The following is a 16,651-nucleotide window of genomic DNA, read 5'->3' on the forward strand; positions in this document are numbered from 1 at the left end:
ATCAAAGAAGGTATATAACATTTTTCCTTATTTTTCTACTACATGCTGGAGGGGTGGCAAAGGAGCACCTTTTCTACGTAGTACTTCGATCTAAACAGCACACAAAATGGGATCTAACCATCAGGAAAAAACATCTCCTGCTTATGCAAGAGGTACCAGAACCTGTAATTCCTGTGTTGGTTGTCCAGCATTTATAGGCTCTCCCCTCTTTCAGTATATATATATATATCTCTATATATATATATATATATATGTGTGTATATATATATATATATATTTTTTTTTTTTTTTTAATGGCCCTCTATACCAATCTCAGATAAAACCAACTGGCAGAGGAAGAAACTGTTTTGAAAACTCCTTAAAACCACTGATAGCCTTTCTCAGCTTAACTGCTGATCTTGAGCAAGACAGAGCTTCCAAATTTGGTAAATTTTGTTTTTTCTTTAGTCTTTCAGCACTAAAGTTCAAAGAATGCAGAAAAGCCAAACAAAAGAAACCATACCCAAAAAAAGAAAAAAGTGGATTTGAGATAGGCAGCTACATATCAGAAAAACAGGGTGATGGAACTACTGAAATGTGCTTTAATTCTTCAGAAGCCTAAAGGAGAACTATCTGGTGAAGCGCAAACCCACACCACCACTTAGCCAACACAATCACCTTCAGTAAAGCTTTGTTTCTTTATTATTTGTAGGGACTTCCACTCTTTTACCCAAAGTAGCAACAAAGCAGCTTCTAAGGCATATTATGTATTATGGTAAACACTGTCTAGATACAGAGAATATTAAATACAGAGCAGAGGAAGCTAAGAGATGTTAGCCAGCTCATCAAAAATGTTTCACTAGGTTTTCTGTAAATGTATGTTGTTCATTTATTTTCATCAAATATCCACCTATTAGAACGACAAGTAATAACTGTTCTACAAGTTCCGACTAAAGCCTTTTTTTTTGCCACCTACTAAAACTATTAAATAGTCAACTGCTAATTAGCTTGAGGGCTAATTTTGAAATGTCACAGTTAATGTCAGTTCTCACTTCAAAAAGTTAGGATTTCCTTCTGTATGCAGTTTTACATTGTTGGCAGATGAAAACATTTGCACTGATTTTTCCTAATGAGCAAACATTGTTTATGACCCTATGCGGACTTGCTGATGGCTTACTTTAGCAGCTCTCTATTTTGAGGAGTCTCCTAAATGAACTGGCCATACAGAGAGCAAATTATTTCACCAACCCTGTGTACCACTCTCAGTTGCTCATTGCTGTTGGATAATGCACAGAAGTCAGAAGGGAGTAAGGAAGTAAGAGACTCAACATGTTTCCACCGAGGGAAGCTCAGATTCAAGGTTCAGGCAAAGCAAAGAGATGTAGGAGGTCTTGCACACAGCCAGACTCCAAGTATTTTTCTTTTTCTTTGTGCTACACAAGAAACCCTGTAAGAGGAAGCAAGTTCTGAAAAATCAAAAGGAAATACAAGGCATTTAATTCAGAGTAAATCACACTCACAACCCATAGGAAAAGACTGAGGTCTGACAACAGTCAAGTGAGGTTGTGACCACGTACATGTTTATACATACATATATACATATCTATAGTTTTCTGACTATGCATTTTGCTAGCTTATTGAACTCCCTCAAATCACCCAATTAGGGAGAATGGCCAAATGCAAATCTTGGAATGCTGAAAATGAAGACCAATCACATTTGATGGAATGTTCAAACACATTTCTGAGGAACAGATATCTTTATAGTGTTAGGTATTCAACTGCACACTAAACCTCCCCCCTGCCCCTTTATAAAATTAAATGTACTTTTAAAGCACTGCTCTAGATTAACATGGAGTTACTTGATTAAAATTTCTGCCCTCTTCCTAATACTTGTGCTATCTGCCCTACCCTGGCCATGTCAACAATGAAAATTTGACTCCAGCTATGAACAGGTCTTGAGGCTTAATTCAGAACTGTTCACGCAAAATTAACTGCAATGATCAATGCCACTACAAAAATGTTTGTTAGTTTCACATATTAAGCATAAGTTGACTCTGCAGAAGTCCACCCTAGTTCCATCTGATTTTTTACCAAAGACGGACATATTCCCAAATTTAACAGTCTCAGGGTATGTTATTTTTCCAGGATGACAAGGAATAAATACTCAATCCCTGTTCCTATTTTGATGCTAAAAGCTCCTTTATTTCTGAGATTCCTGTACAACACAGTGGCTACTGAAGCCTGAGAGGTGGAAGCAAGCTGCTAAAATTGATCTTCAGAAATAATCAGCGTCAAAATACAAAATGAACTTCATATCAATAAGCATTTTTCCAGTTATGAAACGTGACTGGATCCATTTGAATGCAGGATGCCAGGGACAGACCCGAAAGCTGTTTCATGGCTGTGGTTTATATTGTGCAGCAGCTACCATGATAGAATTCTATTCCACTGTGCTAGAATCTCTGGCTGACATGAAAGACAACACTGTATTTAATTTTCTCTCTCCTCCACTGTAATTCTTTTTCCATTACACACAAATAATAGAAGGCCATACGGATGAGAAATAAATTAAGAATTCTGAAGCCTGATTTATAATCACAGAAAACAGCAATAAACTCAAGCAGCAGAATACCCCACCACAACAGTTACAGGCCTTCAGGCATAAACCAGGCAGAACCGTAACATTTATGACATCACATCAGTGACAAAGGTGCAGCAATTAAAAAATTAGAGGGAAGTATTTTTAAAAATAATGTCATGTTTTGCATAAAAAGTAAATTAAAAATTGTCTCCAACACACACTGTTTTTTCCCCACCACCTAGCTACCCCTTGGAATCAACATAAGCTTCTACCACCCTGAGAACAAATGTGGTGTTTAATGTCTTTCCAAGTATAATCAATTTTTTGCTAACAAATATAAATATTGCTGTAGTTGTAGGGTACTATGTAACTATCCGCAGCCTTTACAAACAGAAAAACAAAGGAAAAAGATTACTAAAACAAAATCCTTCTATTTTCTAGATGGATTTTGATTCTGTATGCACTAAATAGGACTCATTATCCTGAGAAGTCAGCACTAATTCTTCACCAATTATGAATCATACAAGTTATGCTATGGTAATATTACACAAAATAGTGGGTTTGCTTTTTTTTTTTTTAAATCCTTTAGGTGAACAATCTTGCTTTAAGAGAATTATTCCAGCTATACGGAGAATTCTCCTTGTTTTTCACATATACCTGAGGGGCATGTTATAGGTAGTATGCTATAAACTGCTGTATAATTGAAACATAGATACCCTAGATATATTTATTGTTTCCCATCACTTTATCACCCTGTACTGTTTTGAAGTGGTAACACTGCAACAGAGACCTCAGTAGATTCTGCAACTCTAAATTACCGCCAGTGGCTCTGCCAACTACATGAGAGGACTCCTTGGACATCTAAACTGTGCCAAAATAAAGTGTGCGAGTACTTCTTATCTTTCATTGCCTGACACTTAGGTTATCTGAAAGAACGTGTTCTATACGAGAAGAGGGTTATATTTAGCAAGGAAACAGGCATTAGAGAGGTAGACTTGCATTCAATTTACGAAACTGGCTTTATCTGGATTAAGGAAAGTGGAAAAAATTGTCCCAAATCCTTTAAGAGATTTTTTGTGGTTGTTTCAGTAACTTTTCCATTAAAAAATAAGTGGTCTGATAAGCAAGGAATTAGAAAAATGTAAACCATGAAAACCAAGTTATTCTCATATCACAAGGACTCCTATGCTGAAAGCTGGTCATTGCAGATGGACCATTCTAACCACACGGTGCCTTATTCAGTTTGAAAACAGCCAGTGTCAGGGGATCTGACTGCAGAATTAGGACATTCAGATTAACAGAACTGTAGGAACATCCCTGCGGGTCTTTTGTTTGTTTGTATTGCATTTCTCATCGCAAAGAATATTGATTTTACCTTTGAAAAAGTGTAGCAGATAACTGTATTACTGTTTTCTGATAAAAGACCAAGTATGTTTCCTTGCTCTGTGTTCAAAACACATGAGAAAATTATGTGGTAATCAACATGACTATAAGTCAGGTAAGCACGAAGGGAAAAATAATAGAAGGAACCATTTTGTGAAAAAGACCAGAACCTTCAGGATGTTTAAGGAATAGCTGTAATTTTATTTGCCATGGATTTCTGGTAGTTAAATCACAATAACTAACATCTATGCACCGAGTTTCTGATGCACAAAAAGAGGATTAGTCCTGTCAATCTTTGGGCAATACCCTAAGCTATTTTCTAAATGTTGTCTCCCAGAGAAAACAAACAAACAAACAAAAAACCAACCAACCAACCAACCAACCAACCAACCAACCCCCCAGCAGATTTCACTTCCAGCAGGTCTTTTAAAAGTTATTTAAAAAATTCCACCAAAACCAACACTCAACACTGATTTTTGTGTGTGTGTATGGTTTACTATAAATAATTTCAAGAAAAATGAATATTGGGTAAAGGGATTTATTATATATGACATGACAGTGTTTTTGTTATCATATTAACAGAAAAAATAAAAATGCCTCTTTTTTACAGATTTTGCATTTTTAGTTTCTTGTCTACAGCTTCTTGTCTGCCTTCTCCTCTTACCTAATAATTAACAACCTCTTTTACTATATCATTGGATGAATTTTTGAAGATTGATCAGATTTAGTCCCACATTTTATTTCTTCCTTTTTTTTAGAAACTCATTTTATATCTTGCATATACACTGTAGAATGAATGAATTTATTTTTCCTGTTTAGAATAACTTTTTAAAAAGAAATTGTCAAAATTTTATACCAATTATGTTTTCTGGAAAAAAAATAAAATGAAATGAGGTTTGGCACTCTGAGACCTAAAACTTAGGTTCTAGTGAAAGTTTTAAACTAAGTCACAAATGACAGCAATTTATTAGACTAAAGATTTAAAATGTTTAAAAATATTTCTGGTAAGAATCAATCTGTTCCTTCAACTTGCTGAACATTTCAATGCAAAACTCTTAATATCTGCTATAAAATGCTTCTTCTCCACACTGTCTGAAAAAACTTGAGTATCGTTTGTTCTATTTATATCCTAAAAGGTGTAGCTGCTATAGGCTTTCTTCTCTCCATAACTTTCTGATTAAAATGGTTTTGTTAGTGTGTTATAAGGAACAAGAACTATGATCCTTGCAAATACCAGATTTGGGCTGTGCATTGTCACAATGACTTGGTAGACCAATCGTAAAGAGAAATGTTTCACAAACTGCCTCACAGAAGCACTAAATGCAGTGAATAATTGTGCAGTAATTTCTTTAAAAACCATTATACCTGGAGGAATAAAGTACATAAACACAGCCGAATATGGTTAGTGAAACTTTGATTCATTCCCTCCCTGAAGGGATGTTGTTCATCTCTGAGGTTTTGCTGGTGTCTCTGAAATTAATAAAAAAAGGACCTTCTTCATCTTGGAGGTTTTGGGGTTGTTTTTGGAGGGAGAGCAGTGAAAGGCAATTAAGCAGTGCTAATGAAATCTATCAATTTTACCATAATTGACTGTCAAGACTAAAAAACAGGCAAAAAGGCTAAGAAGGGGAAAGAAAAAAAAAAAAAAAGAAGAAAAAGGAACTACATAGCAATATACAATTTAAATCATATTGAGAGATGCTGTGTTTTGAATAGGACAGAGATGTCTGAGTCCCTGCAGAGTCTGGTTCACAGATGCTACTGACTGAACGTTTTCTCAAAGACGCAGTCCTGCTATGGATGTAATGGGATACCCCATAACTGCACAATTATTTTACTGAAACCTTCAGCCAAACTCATTGTAAAAAGAAAGCAAAATTCAAATTTGACAGGCAACTAGATTCTAGTATCATCTTTCCACATAATTGTTTTTTACTTTAAAATCCTAAATCAGTTTCAATTGTACTGGGATACAAAACATAGGCTTCTTCAGCAATTAAGGACATGAAAAAGCTGACTCCGCCCTCATTGTTGATGTCTATACAAAGGCATCCTTAGTTCTGCTACTTCAACATGTTTTGAGGTTAACTGATATCCAAGACAATTGAAATTAACATGGGAACAGAATCTGACAAGCAGTGGCAGAAATTATGCCAACTTTCTGTGTGCTCTCACTGCAACGAGGTGCCTAAAAGCACTCGCTCCATCCACCGCTGAAATACACATTTCTGCAAAACTCTGAATTCCTTATCTAGCAACGTCACCACAAAAGTACACTGCTTCATGAAGCCTGCCCCTGAAATGGAGTCTGCTCAGCTCTCTTGGTGAAGAAGTATGGCTCTGCACACTCCTGAACATATATGTGCCTTTAACGTCTGACTGATGCTGTCACAAACACAGTTAAGTAATTAAGAAGTTTTAGGGCCATACTCCTACTGCCCATTTTACTCTGCTGAAAACTAGAAGCAATGTCAATTAAAAAAAAAAAAAAATACTATGAATTTGCAATGGTGCAACTGAAAGCAGAATGAGGTTATTACTGTATGTGACCAGTTCTTCTTCAGTCATGGTCAACATACTTTGAACTTGACTGCGAAAAAGTACAAAATATTAATACACTTAAATGGCAACTGAAGTATGTTGTAACAATACCTGGGATGTACAATACTGGAGTTGGAGATATTAGTGCACTATAACCTACCACAAAGAATAAATGATGGAGTCAAACAGGACATCTTTTCAGATCTTATTCCAGCTATTCCTCCTGCTAAAACAATTACTTATAAGGTCAGTGTAGCTTGCAACACTTGGCAGTTCCCTTGAGACCACTCTGAGTTGTTAATTCAGATGACACCTGCGCTTGAGAAACATCTCATAACTGAGGAAGCATACAGTGTCATCTCTTGGCATCAGAAGACAGGTAATGAGCAAGAGTATCAAGGCAACAACATTAATTTTTAAGATAAGAGCTGTGGAAGTTCTGAAGATACAAGAAATACACAACTGTGTTTCTTTCACAAGAGTATTTAAAATTTAATGCTTGCTTTGGCTACTGACTCAAAATCACAAGCCTTCTCCACCCCACAAACAGGTGATTAGGACTTACCGTTACTCCAAAGAAGTTGGTTTCATTCATAGCATCCAGAAAAATTTTGCCAAGTTTATGGTTTGTATAGTTAAAATCTTCAATTTTTTGGTGCTTGTTGGTGGCATTGAGATACTTCATTGCCCGTTGTAGAGTCTTGGCAATTACCCATATTCCATCATATGCATAACCATGAAATTTGCTGGACTGCCCATCACCACGCTTAGCATTATATTCCTTTTCATATTGCTGTGGAGTCTGGAGAGGAGAAAAACCTCAGTTTTAATTCAGCACTTAACATTTTACAGATTTGGGTCCAAACCTATGCCTTGAGCTAGACTCTTCAGTTCAAAGACTAATACAGTAAAGGCTGCCAAAACAAACATTAAGAAAGAAACAAATTCAAAACCCATGTGCTGTCTAACTTAGAAGAGTAATGGTGAGACTGGAGGAAGACCTTCTTTGTATCAATGGCAATTTGTTTTATTTTGCTTTCATACAACCAAGGCTACCAATATATTGGTGAGCCATAATACTAGAACCAAGAGTAAGTCTGTATCTCTGCAACTTTGTGGTCTGATTACACTTTAAAGGATAATGGAAAACAAATAATCTTTGCTTGAACAACTATTTACTTGATGTGAAATTATTTCAATGGCAATTTGTCTAATGTTTTATGAGTTTACTGTGTTGTTTACAGTGTGCCATCTTATCAAGAGTGGCCTTTTTGTAAAACTGTCTTTTGTGCTCACTCAGCAAGGCATGAAAGACAGATGGAAAAAGATGAGAAGTGGCAAAATCAGGCATGTTTCTTCATTGGATAGAGTTTGGAAGCATTTGTTCTGTGATAAAATGTTACGTACTTTATGGAAATACCACATAATCACATATTTATAAGGAGTCCCATGCCCTGTCCCCTAGTTCTAAGAGGCACAAATCAGCAATGAAATTAGCCATTTGCAGGACTGGGGTTAAATATAAAAGCTTTCAATTTCTGTGCTCAACTATTTAACTTGACATGATGCAGCAGGTGATATTGCAGACTACAATTCAAGCTTTACTGTCCATTTAACTGTAATGTTCACACAGAGGAGGGCAGATTTGAGACAATGGACTTTAATGCTTCTTTACCCTGTAGAGAACTGGAATTGACTTCTAAATATTTTAAAAATGCAAACCAGTGGAAAGATGAGACTAACCATGATGACTGTGAGCTCTCTTTGTAGAAGAACTCTTTAACTTCACCTCCCTCCTCTGTGCTTTGCTGCGTCAAGACACTGGTGAGACAACTGACTGTATAATAAAATAGTTGGAGGAAAAATACTAACCCTCCCTGATATGGTCTTGTTCATTTTTGAGCTGAGAGGCTCAAAATCCACTCCAATATAACCTTCCATGGCTGCAAGAAGATTTTTGCTGAGACATTGTGAGGAATTAATCCAGGATTCCCACCAAAGGTTTTCATACCACCCTGGAATAATCCACTGATATTTGCTGCCATACATTTCTTCATCATAAGCCTACAAAGAAAGAAAAATACAAAAGATAACAGACATCATAATAGCCATACTGAACATAAAAGTAATTGTTTTCTGTTCGTGTTTGGGTTTTTTCCATTATTAATGAAATTATGGCATAATTGAAGAATACACAAGTATTTTAAACAGTTTAGAATAATTACTTGCTCATAATGAAGACTGCTCTCTTGAAGATTCCTGTCTTTAAAATTCAGGCAATGAGAATTTACTAAAACCTATTTTGTTTTCAATATATCATTTATTCAAAAACAGAAAAATAAAATACTGAATTCTAAAACCACGGGAGATAAAGAGGAACACTGGTAGGAGGCACAACATTCGCATAAAAAATTCTCCATAACCCAACCAGCACATGAGTGGTAGGACCACCATGCTATCACGTTTAAACTAAATTATTATTATTTTAATATCATCCTAAAGACCACATTGAACAGGATAAGGTTAGATGAGAAAACCTGGATCCTAGGCACCACTAAATCACAATGTTGCAAATATGAATTATATGACCGTGCTAAAATGGAGACCACAGGGATGTTAACTAAGCAGTTTTTCTGAGAAGCATAAATCAATAGCAACCTGATACAGCAAGCAATTTTCAGGGATTTTTTGGTTTTTGTTTTTTGGTTTTTTTTTTTTCCAGAAAGAAATTTTTTCAGCTGAAATTCTATATTGAGTACTGAATATAGCCCACTGGATTCCAAGATACTAAGATGATTGTTACCTCCTTTCAATAAATAGCAGATACATAAAACAGGAAACAGAAATACTTTATTAGTCAGGCACATACGCTGTTTTGCCTAAAAGCTGATCTATTCACAGCAGATATTCTATTCCATTGTGAAGAGCATTCTAGGATAAAGCTAGCAAATTTTATCTCAGATGTTTCTCTGTCTTGTAACTTGATATATTTCTTTTGACATTTCAGTCAGACTCCATTTCAAAACAGCAGATTTCATGCTTCTTTGGCTCCTAATATAAACAATACTGGAGATACAAGACATACTTATAAGATGAAAATTCCAATTTTTAGACATATATGCTACAGCCTTAGCACTCAACTGGAAAACTGCTCCATCTTCACAGAAAATGTTACAGAAGGAGGAAATTATGAGAATGTAAACACTACATATCAGTCATTCAGAACATAACTTTTGAAAAATATCTTAAAGATCATACCAGAAGCCTATCAGATTAAGATGAATAGCAAAAAAATATACAATAGGATAGTCTCCTAAATAAGTTAATATCCAAACTAAAATTGGGCTTTAAATCTATGAAGGCTACGATAATGGTGTTCACAAATGCACTGTGCACAAAGCAGATTTGTTTGGTTGCAGAAGCTTTTGTTCAGCCAAAATCAAATTTCATGCATTTGTATACAATGCCACTTAAAAGCGCTCTGATCTGAAACCCTGTGTCTTGCATCTCATATCTTACTTTTTCCACCGTCCACATAAATCATTTGTCTTTCTCTTGCTCATTAATTCTATCCTTCCAGAAACACATCTGTTTTGCCTTCCCGCACATCTCTACTCTGGCTACAGCTATGGCAACCCTGCATCCCAGGTCCATCTGCGAGGAAAACAGCAATCCTGCAATACTTTCTGGTGTATAAAATGGTTTCCATTACACAATGAGGTCATTCAAGATCTTTTAGTGATATAGTGTCTTTTATTTGACAGTTTTCAAATCTCTGAGGACACAAAGTTACACTGAATTGTGCTTTTAGAGAAGGACAATTATCAGTAGCTTCCCCTGCTCTATACAGATTAAAGTATCAAATTGTGTGTTGCAAGAAAGTATTGGCTATTAATATTCTGAAATTGGAGCTGCTGGAATTTTTCTGTTTGCATTTGTGCCTGTTTCCTGCATAATCTGTAAATGTTCCAGGATATGGGGCTCGAAATTAAAAAAATCAAGATAGCCAGAAATTCCATCCTGGAAACAAGGGATCATCCCCAAGGTCACACTGAAACTCTCACGTTACTGCAAGAATTTGATTACATGTCTAGATTTTGCTTTAAAGGAACAAAACCCAGTGGTTGACCATTTTCATTGTTGAAGTGTTAAGTTTTGAGCAAAATACCCTAATTTCTATTCCATGAGAAACAGCACATTCATCTCACTGCAGTGAAAACAGCATTAGAAAACTAAGGTTTCCCATAGAATTAAAACTGCTGTTTCTGACACTAGTGTTAAATGAATATCTCAGTCTGGTGGAATGGTAAGGTTTGAAGGGCAATGTGGGTGTTGTGTTTTAACCCGAGCTAGCAATACAACCACGATAGCCGCTCACTCAACCCCACCCCTTTCCCCCCAACAGGGAAGAAATTTGAAAGGGAAGGGAGAAACTTGGATTGAGAGAAACACAGTTTAATAAAATAACAAAATACTAATACATTACTAGTAAATACATATATATATAAAATAGAAATAAAAGATACCCAAGGCAACACCTCACAAACATGCTGAGCAACCAGTCCCAGGAAACAGCACCTGGTCCCCAGCAGTGAAAAAAGAGGAAAAAGGCAGAAATGCTCAGAGGCCTCTGCAAAATGGGAAGAGGCCAAACTAAACGTCCTGACCAAACTCCCCGGACTGCACCTCAGAGCAAGCAAGAACGAGAGTGCCTGAAAGAGTGAGAATGAGAACAACCCAGAGAAAGAAAAAGAGAGAGACCGGAGGGTCTCGATTCTCCTTAAACCTGAAGCATGAAGCTGATGGGATGGAATGCTCTTATTGATCAGTCTGGATGTCAGTCAAGCTCTGCCCCATCTCTGCCCCCCTCCCTTGCTGCCTCACACCTGTGGGCAGAACACTCAGAGTGTCTTTGGCTCTCAGACCAGAGCAATTAAAAACATTAACTCTGTGCTGGGGTGTTAATTCTTGTTCTCAAACTAAGTCCAAATAATGACCATGCTAGCTATGAAAAAGAAAGGTTGCTAACTGCATGAAGAAAATTAACTCATTTTCAGTCAAAGCAGCACAATGGGGAAGGCAAAAAGAGGAACAAAATCAGCTTCTCCAAAGCTTAGTACCATCTCCATGCAGTCACTTTTCTAGTGCCAGCACAGTTGTTAGTGTTCAGACACTTCAGTGTTCGAGTTCCAGAAGACCTATTTCAAAATAATGCTTTCTGCCACCATTTCCTCCCTGTTGATTCTGCTCAACGGAGATGATTTTGACTCTTGAAAGACACACTTCCTTGAAAAATGCAGACCTTTCTAAAACTGTTTGAATGCACACAGACCACTTTTTACAGGTTTCAGTTTCTAAGGGGAATATTTGTTGGCACACAAGAGCAAGACGAAGTTTTACAAGGGGTTTATACCATCAGTACAGCACAAAGTACTCATGTCCTACCTTATCTTTCCTACGTGCCCCACCTAAGCTGCAAAGCCCCGAGATGCAGTCAAGCAGCCAGGAATCTGTCCTGAATATTTTCTGCCCTCATGAGACTGAACTCATTTATTTTTTCTAAACTTTTCATTCTCGTTTGAAGCTGTAAAGAGATGCTTACTTACCACAAATAAATTTATGTAAGAAATCCCTCTATGTGTAGTAAATAATTACTATCTGTTTGTATAATACAGCCTGCAAAACCTCACAGCAATTCAATTTCTGTTGTGTTTCCAACATGTTAGTATGGACACATCCTATATCCTACCCCTACAAGAATGCCTGTAGGCTTCTGAATTGCAATGAAAAGCCACCTGCTTCTCATTAAAAATCAAAGTTGCCTTTAATTCTGAAGCAGACTCAGCAGTAATACTATATCAGCTCAAGAACAGAGTCCAGCCCTTTTGTATCAACGGTGCTGATTAAGCTCACCTTTAGTTGTTATTAAATTTTTACTAAAACAGCCACCTGAAGCTCATTCAGTGACCTATGCATAATAGTAATCTTCTTTAATTGTCTTCAGACAAATAACTGTATCAGCTAGGCATCAGTCGTGATGTGTTCATGGCTATACTTCATTATCTCTACAACTTAAAGACAATATGTTGGAAAAATTCCCACTAACGATTTTTTAAAAAATTACATTTTCTGCCAAACTGAAGCTTTTGTTGGGAAGATGCAATTTCAAATGAAAAAAAAGATTATGTCTATCCAACACAGTCACCCATTTTGATTGCCAAAGTGTTAAGTTTTGAGCAAAATACTTTAATTTCTATTCCATAAAAAATATTGCATTCGATCCACTGAGGTGAAAACAACTTTAGAAAGTTAAGACTTCCCATAGAACTAAAATTGCGGGTTTTGACACTAGCATTAAATGAACAGCTAAGCTTATTTACATCATTGTGGGAAACACCTGCTAACATTCACTTTGGCTTGAATTAGTCATGTAATATTTTCAAAGTTTTCCACTGAATTAAACTGGCTTTTAGTTCATTTACCTTTGAGTTATATGCTCTGCATCTTGTGTGTGTGCGTGTGTGTGTGTGTGTGTTTAGTGGGGAGAGGGAGGAAATAGCCAGGCAAAATGAAAATGAGGATGGATGTCCTGAGGAAACCTCACAGCAATTGTTGAATCCAGTCAGAAAATTGAGGCAGGTTTTAAAGATTTTCCCACCTACACAGATCACTAGAAAATAATATTCAGACTATAATTACAAAAAAGTCCAACCATCTTGCACTAGTACAATAGCACATTCCTTTAACAAACCAAAAGCCTTTCATAGAATCATAGAATCATTTCAGTTGGAAGAGACCCTCAGGATCATCAAGTCCAACCACAACCTAACCTCACTCTAGCACTAAAGCATGTCCCTAAGAACTTTGTCTAAACGCCTTTTAAACACCTCCAGGGATGGTGACTCCAGTGCTGCCCTGGGCAGCCTGTTCCAATGCCTGACAACCCTTTCCGTGAAGAATTTTTTCCTAATATCCAATCTAAACCTCCCCTGCCGCAACTTGAAGCCATTTCCTCTTGTCCTATCACTTGCTACTTGGAAGAAGAGACCAACCCCCTCCATGCTACAACCTCCTTTCAGGTAGTTGCAGAAAGCGATCAGGTCTCCCCTCAGCCTCCTTTTCTCCAGGCTAAACAGCCCCAGTTCCCTCAGCTGCTCCTCATCAGACTTGTGCTCCAGGTCCCTCACCAGCTTCGTTGCCCTTCTCTGAACTCTCTCCAGCACCTCAATGTCTTTCTTATGATGAGGGGCCCAAAACTGAACATAGGATTTGAGGTGCAGCTTCTTGAGTACAGTGGCACAATCACTTCTCTAGTCCTGCTGGCCACACTATTACTGATACAAGCCAGGATGCTGTTGGCCTTGTTGGCCACCTGGGCACACTGCTGGCTCATGTCCAGCTGGCTTTCCCTGTCTGCCGTCAGTCACCTTGTGAAATGTAACATGGAATCTCAAGTGGAACCTGTCTGAACATACAGGTGGGAAAAGGGGGTAAAACAGGACATATCTAACTTATTGTGCTCTTAGACACATAGCTGTAGGAGTGCATGAGTCAACATTATATTTTATGACTAATAACAAGCTTACTGACATATTGTAGTTTATGAATATATAAATGACCTATTTTGAACTGCCATCTCCTGCAGTGTCCTGCTGAAACTCAAAAAAATATATTCATACAAGCCTAAATACACAATCTCTCAGATTTCTCCAGTCTCCAGGAAAATCCACCTTAGTATTTTTGGCACTAATGTACTTCAGAAGTAGCCATCACTCTTTAAACTGCTCCGAGTTACACATGCTACCCACGTTTGTACCAAACTGTTGCTACAAAACGTTGCAGTGGTCACTTGTGGGAAAGAGCCATTCCCCACCCCCCAAAATCACAGTATCACAGTATCACAGTATGTTTGGGATTGGAAGGGACCTCAAAAGATCATCTAGTCCAATCCTCCTGCTGGAGCAGGAACGCCTAGGTGAGGTCGCACAGCAACATGTCCAGGTGGGTCTTGAATGTCTCCAGAGAAGGAGACTCCACAACCCCCCTGGGCAGCCTGTTCCAGTGCTCTGGCACCCTTACTGAGAAGAAGTTTTTTCTCAAATTTAAGTGGAACCTCTTGTGTTCCAGCTTGATTCCATTACCCCTTGTCCTATCATTGTTTGCCACCTAGAAGAGCCTGGCTCCATCCTCATGGCACTCACCCTTTATATATTTATAAACATTAATAAGGTCACCCCTCAGTCTCCTCTTCTCCAAACTAAGGAGACCCAGCTCCCTCAGCCTTTCCTCATAAGGGAGGTGCTCCACTCCCTTAATCATCTTTGTTGCCCTACGCTGGACAAGAGGACACCTTGCCCCTCCAAGGACTTCTAGGATTTCTTCAGTGTCCTCACAGGCATATGGAATTGGGAAACAGCTGTAGGGGAAGGCAATGAGCTACTAAGGGCAGTGGCATGAACAAGGCCAATCTCTTGCCTAGCACTGGTTTGGAAGATGGGTCAGACCAAGACCCCTCAGCTGGGGAAACCCGGCCCAACCACAAGACATCTGGGGAGGAGCTGGGCCACGGAAGCTCTTTCTTTCAGGAATGGAAGAATGAGAGATTATCTCTGTCAATCCAATTTAAATGCCGGAACAAAGCAATCTATATACAAAGACTGATCAAAGATGAGAAGAATGAAAACACAAAAGAAAATAATGCTTTCTGTTCCCTTCTGGATGCAAACAGATTTTGTTTCTTCCTAATATACTCCACAATCTCCTTTCCAAATTTTGCTAGCAACTGGGATAGCTGCTGACAATGAGCCAACAAGTGCCTGAGGCACATGGAGCTCTCAGATTTTTCTCTGCCTTTTCTTTCTTTGCTTAGATAGGTAACTTTAAGTGAGCATTAAAAAACACCCTCTCAAATTTATATGCCTTCATTATTGCTTTTCTTTTATACTTATTGTGTTGTCTCAAACAGGATTAATCTGGTTATTTAGACTAATAATTCAATAACAATACAAAATTTAGGCCACTAAAAATCTCCCTGTTTGGGGATTTTTTTTTAATATATACAAATAAAGATCCACATTTAATCTTACTACTTTCAACAGCAATCTCACTGTGTGTGTTTGCAGCACATTCATACACACAGACAAATAGTGAGGATATGGAATTTTATCTATGCTTGTCTTACTACATTTATTTTAATTCAAAAAACTTTATTTTTTACAAAGCAATATTTGCTTTCATGTAATAGATAAAATATACAGCAGTCAAAAGGGAATGAGAACTGTACAATTAGCAACATTTTGAGTAGCAGAGATTATCAGTGTTGGCTCGTTAGCATATGTAGAAACTGCTTGAATTTCTTGTTGTTTCAAAGAAAAACACGCTAAACTACATACATGCAGAGATTACCACCTGAACACAACTCTTGGACAAGATTCAAATCTTGTGGTTCTCTCTATCTACTGCTCTATGTACGAGTGCTTCCATGACACTTCCATCTAACATGAAGAAAAATGCTCAAGCTTGATTTGGAATTTAATTCCACTACAGGAAAGTAATAAGAACAATAAGAAGCTAACCATGCAGTCCATGCCTAAGTTCTACTGAAGTCAAGCACAAAGTATTTTACTGAAACAGAAACTGAACTAGGCATATGTAACCTCTCATGAGGATGTAAACTTTGATGAAGCTGAACCCCATGAAGAAATTTTTATGCTCATTTTTTATTCAAATGTAACTCATTCTTTATTCTGACATGTAATTAAATATATTTACTTACACAGCAGAAGACTTTCACAGCCATTTCCTCATCAAACTGGCCGAGGATTATCCGAACGTCATTACCCTGCAGATTAAATGAGATACATGGCAGATAAATTCAGTCACAGCCTTTCCAGAAACCACTTCAGTTGGCCATTCAAATTGTGTAGAGAGTTAGCATAGATTGCAGCTGCAGACAGCAAAATTAATTCAGAATATTCAATTTTCTGTAAATTCAGGAACTTAAAATACTGCAAGAGACAGCAGCTGAGGTGTTTGAAGAAAATGATTAAGCAATGGGACTCATCAGAATAAAACTGTAATGTTTATCTTGTCAAACATTACTATTATATACTATAATATTATACTAAAGTGTCAAATATTCTTTTGATCCCTTGCAAGATTTCTTGT

The 16,651-nt window shown here is 37.4% G+C and overlaps 1 protein-coding gene across 1 annotated transcript in view; it reads right to left on the reverse strand.

Moving 5' to 3' along the window:
- GABBR2 (gamma-aminobutyric acid type B receptor subunit 2) overlaps nucleotides 1-16,651 on the reverse strand; it is a gene marked incomplete at both ends in the record, with an annotated part of 486,339 nt that overhangs the window by 228,837 nt on the left and 240,851 nt on the right. The window contains 3 exons of the mRNA XM_080339746.1: nucleotides 7,050-7,286; nucleotides 8,357-8,548; nucleotides 16,260-16,325. Of these exons, the coding sequence (XP_080195872.1) occupies nucleotides 7,050-7,286; nucleotides 8,357-8,548; nucleotides 16,260-16,325 (495 nt within the window). The remainder of the gene's footprint in view (nucleotides 1-7,049; nucleotides 7,287-8,356; nucleotides 8,549-16,259; nucleotides 16,326-16,651) is intronic.

This window comes from Nesoenas mayeri (genome assembly GCF_963082525.1).
Source record: "Nesoenas mayeri genome assembly, chromosome: 2".
Lineage (NCBI taxonomy): Eukaryota > Metazoa > Chordata > Aves > Columbiformes > Columbidae > Nesoenas > Nesoenas mayeri.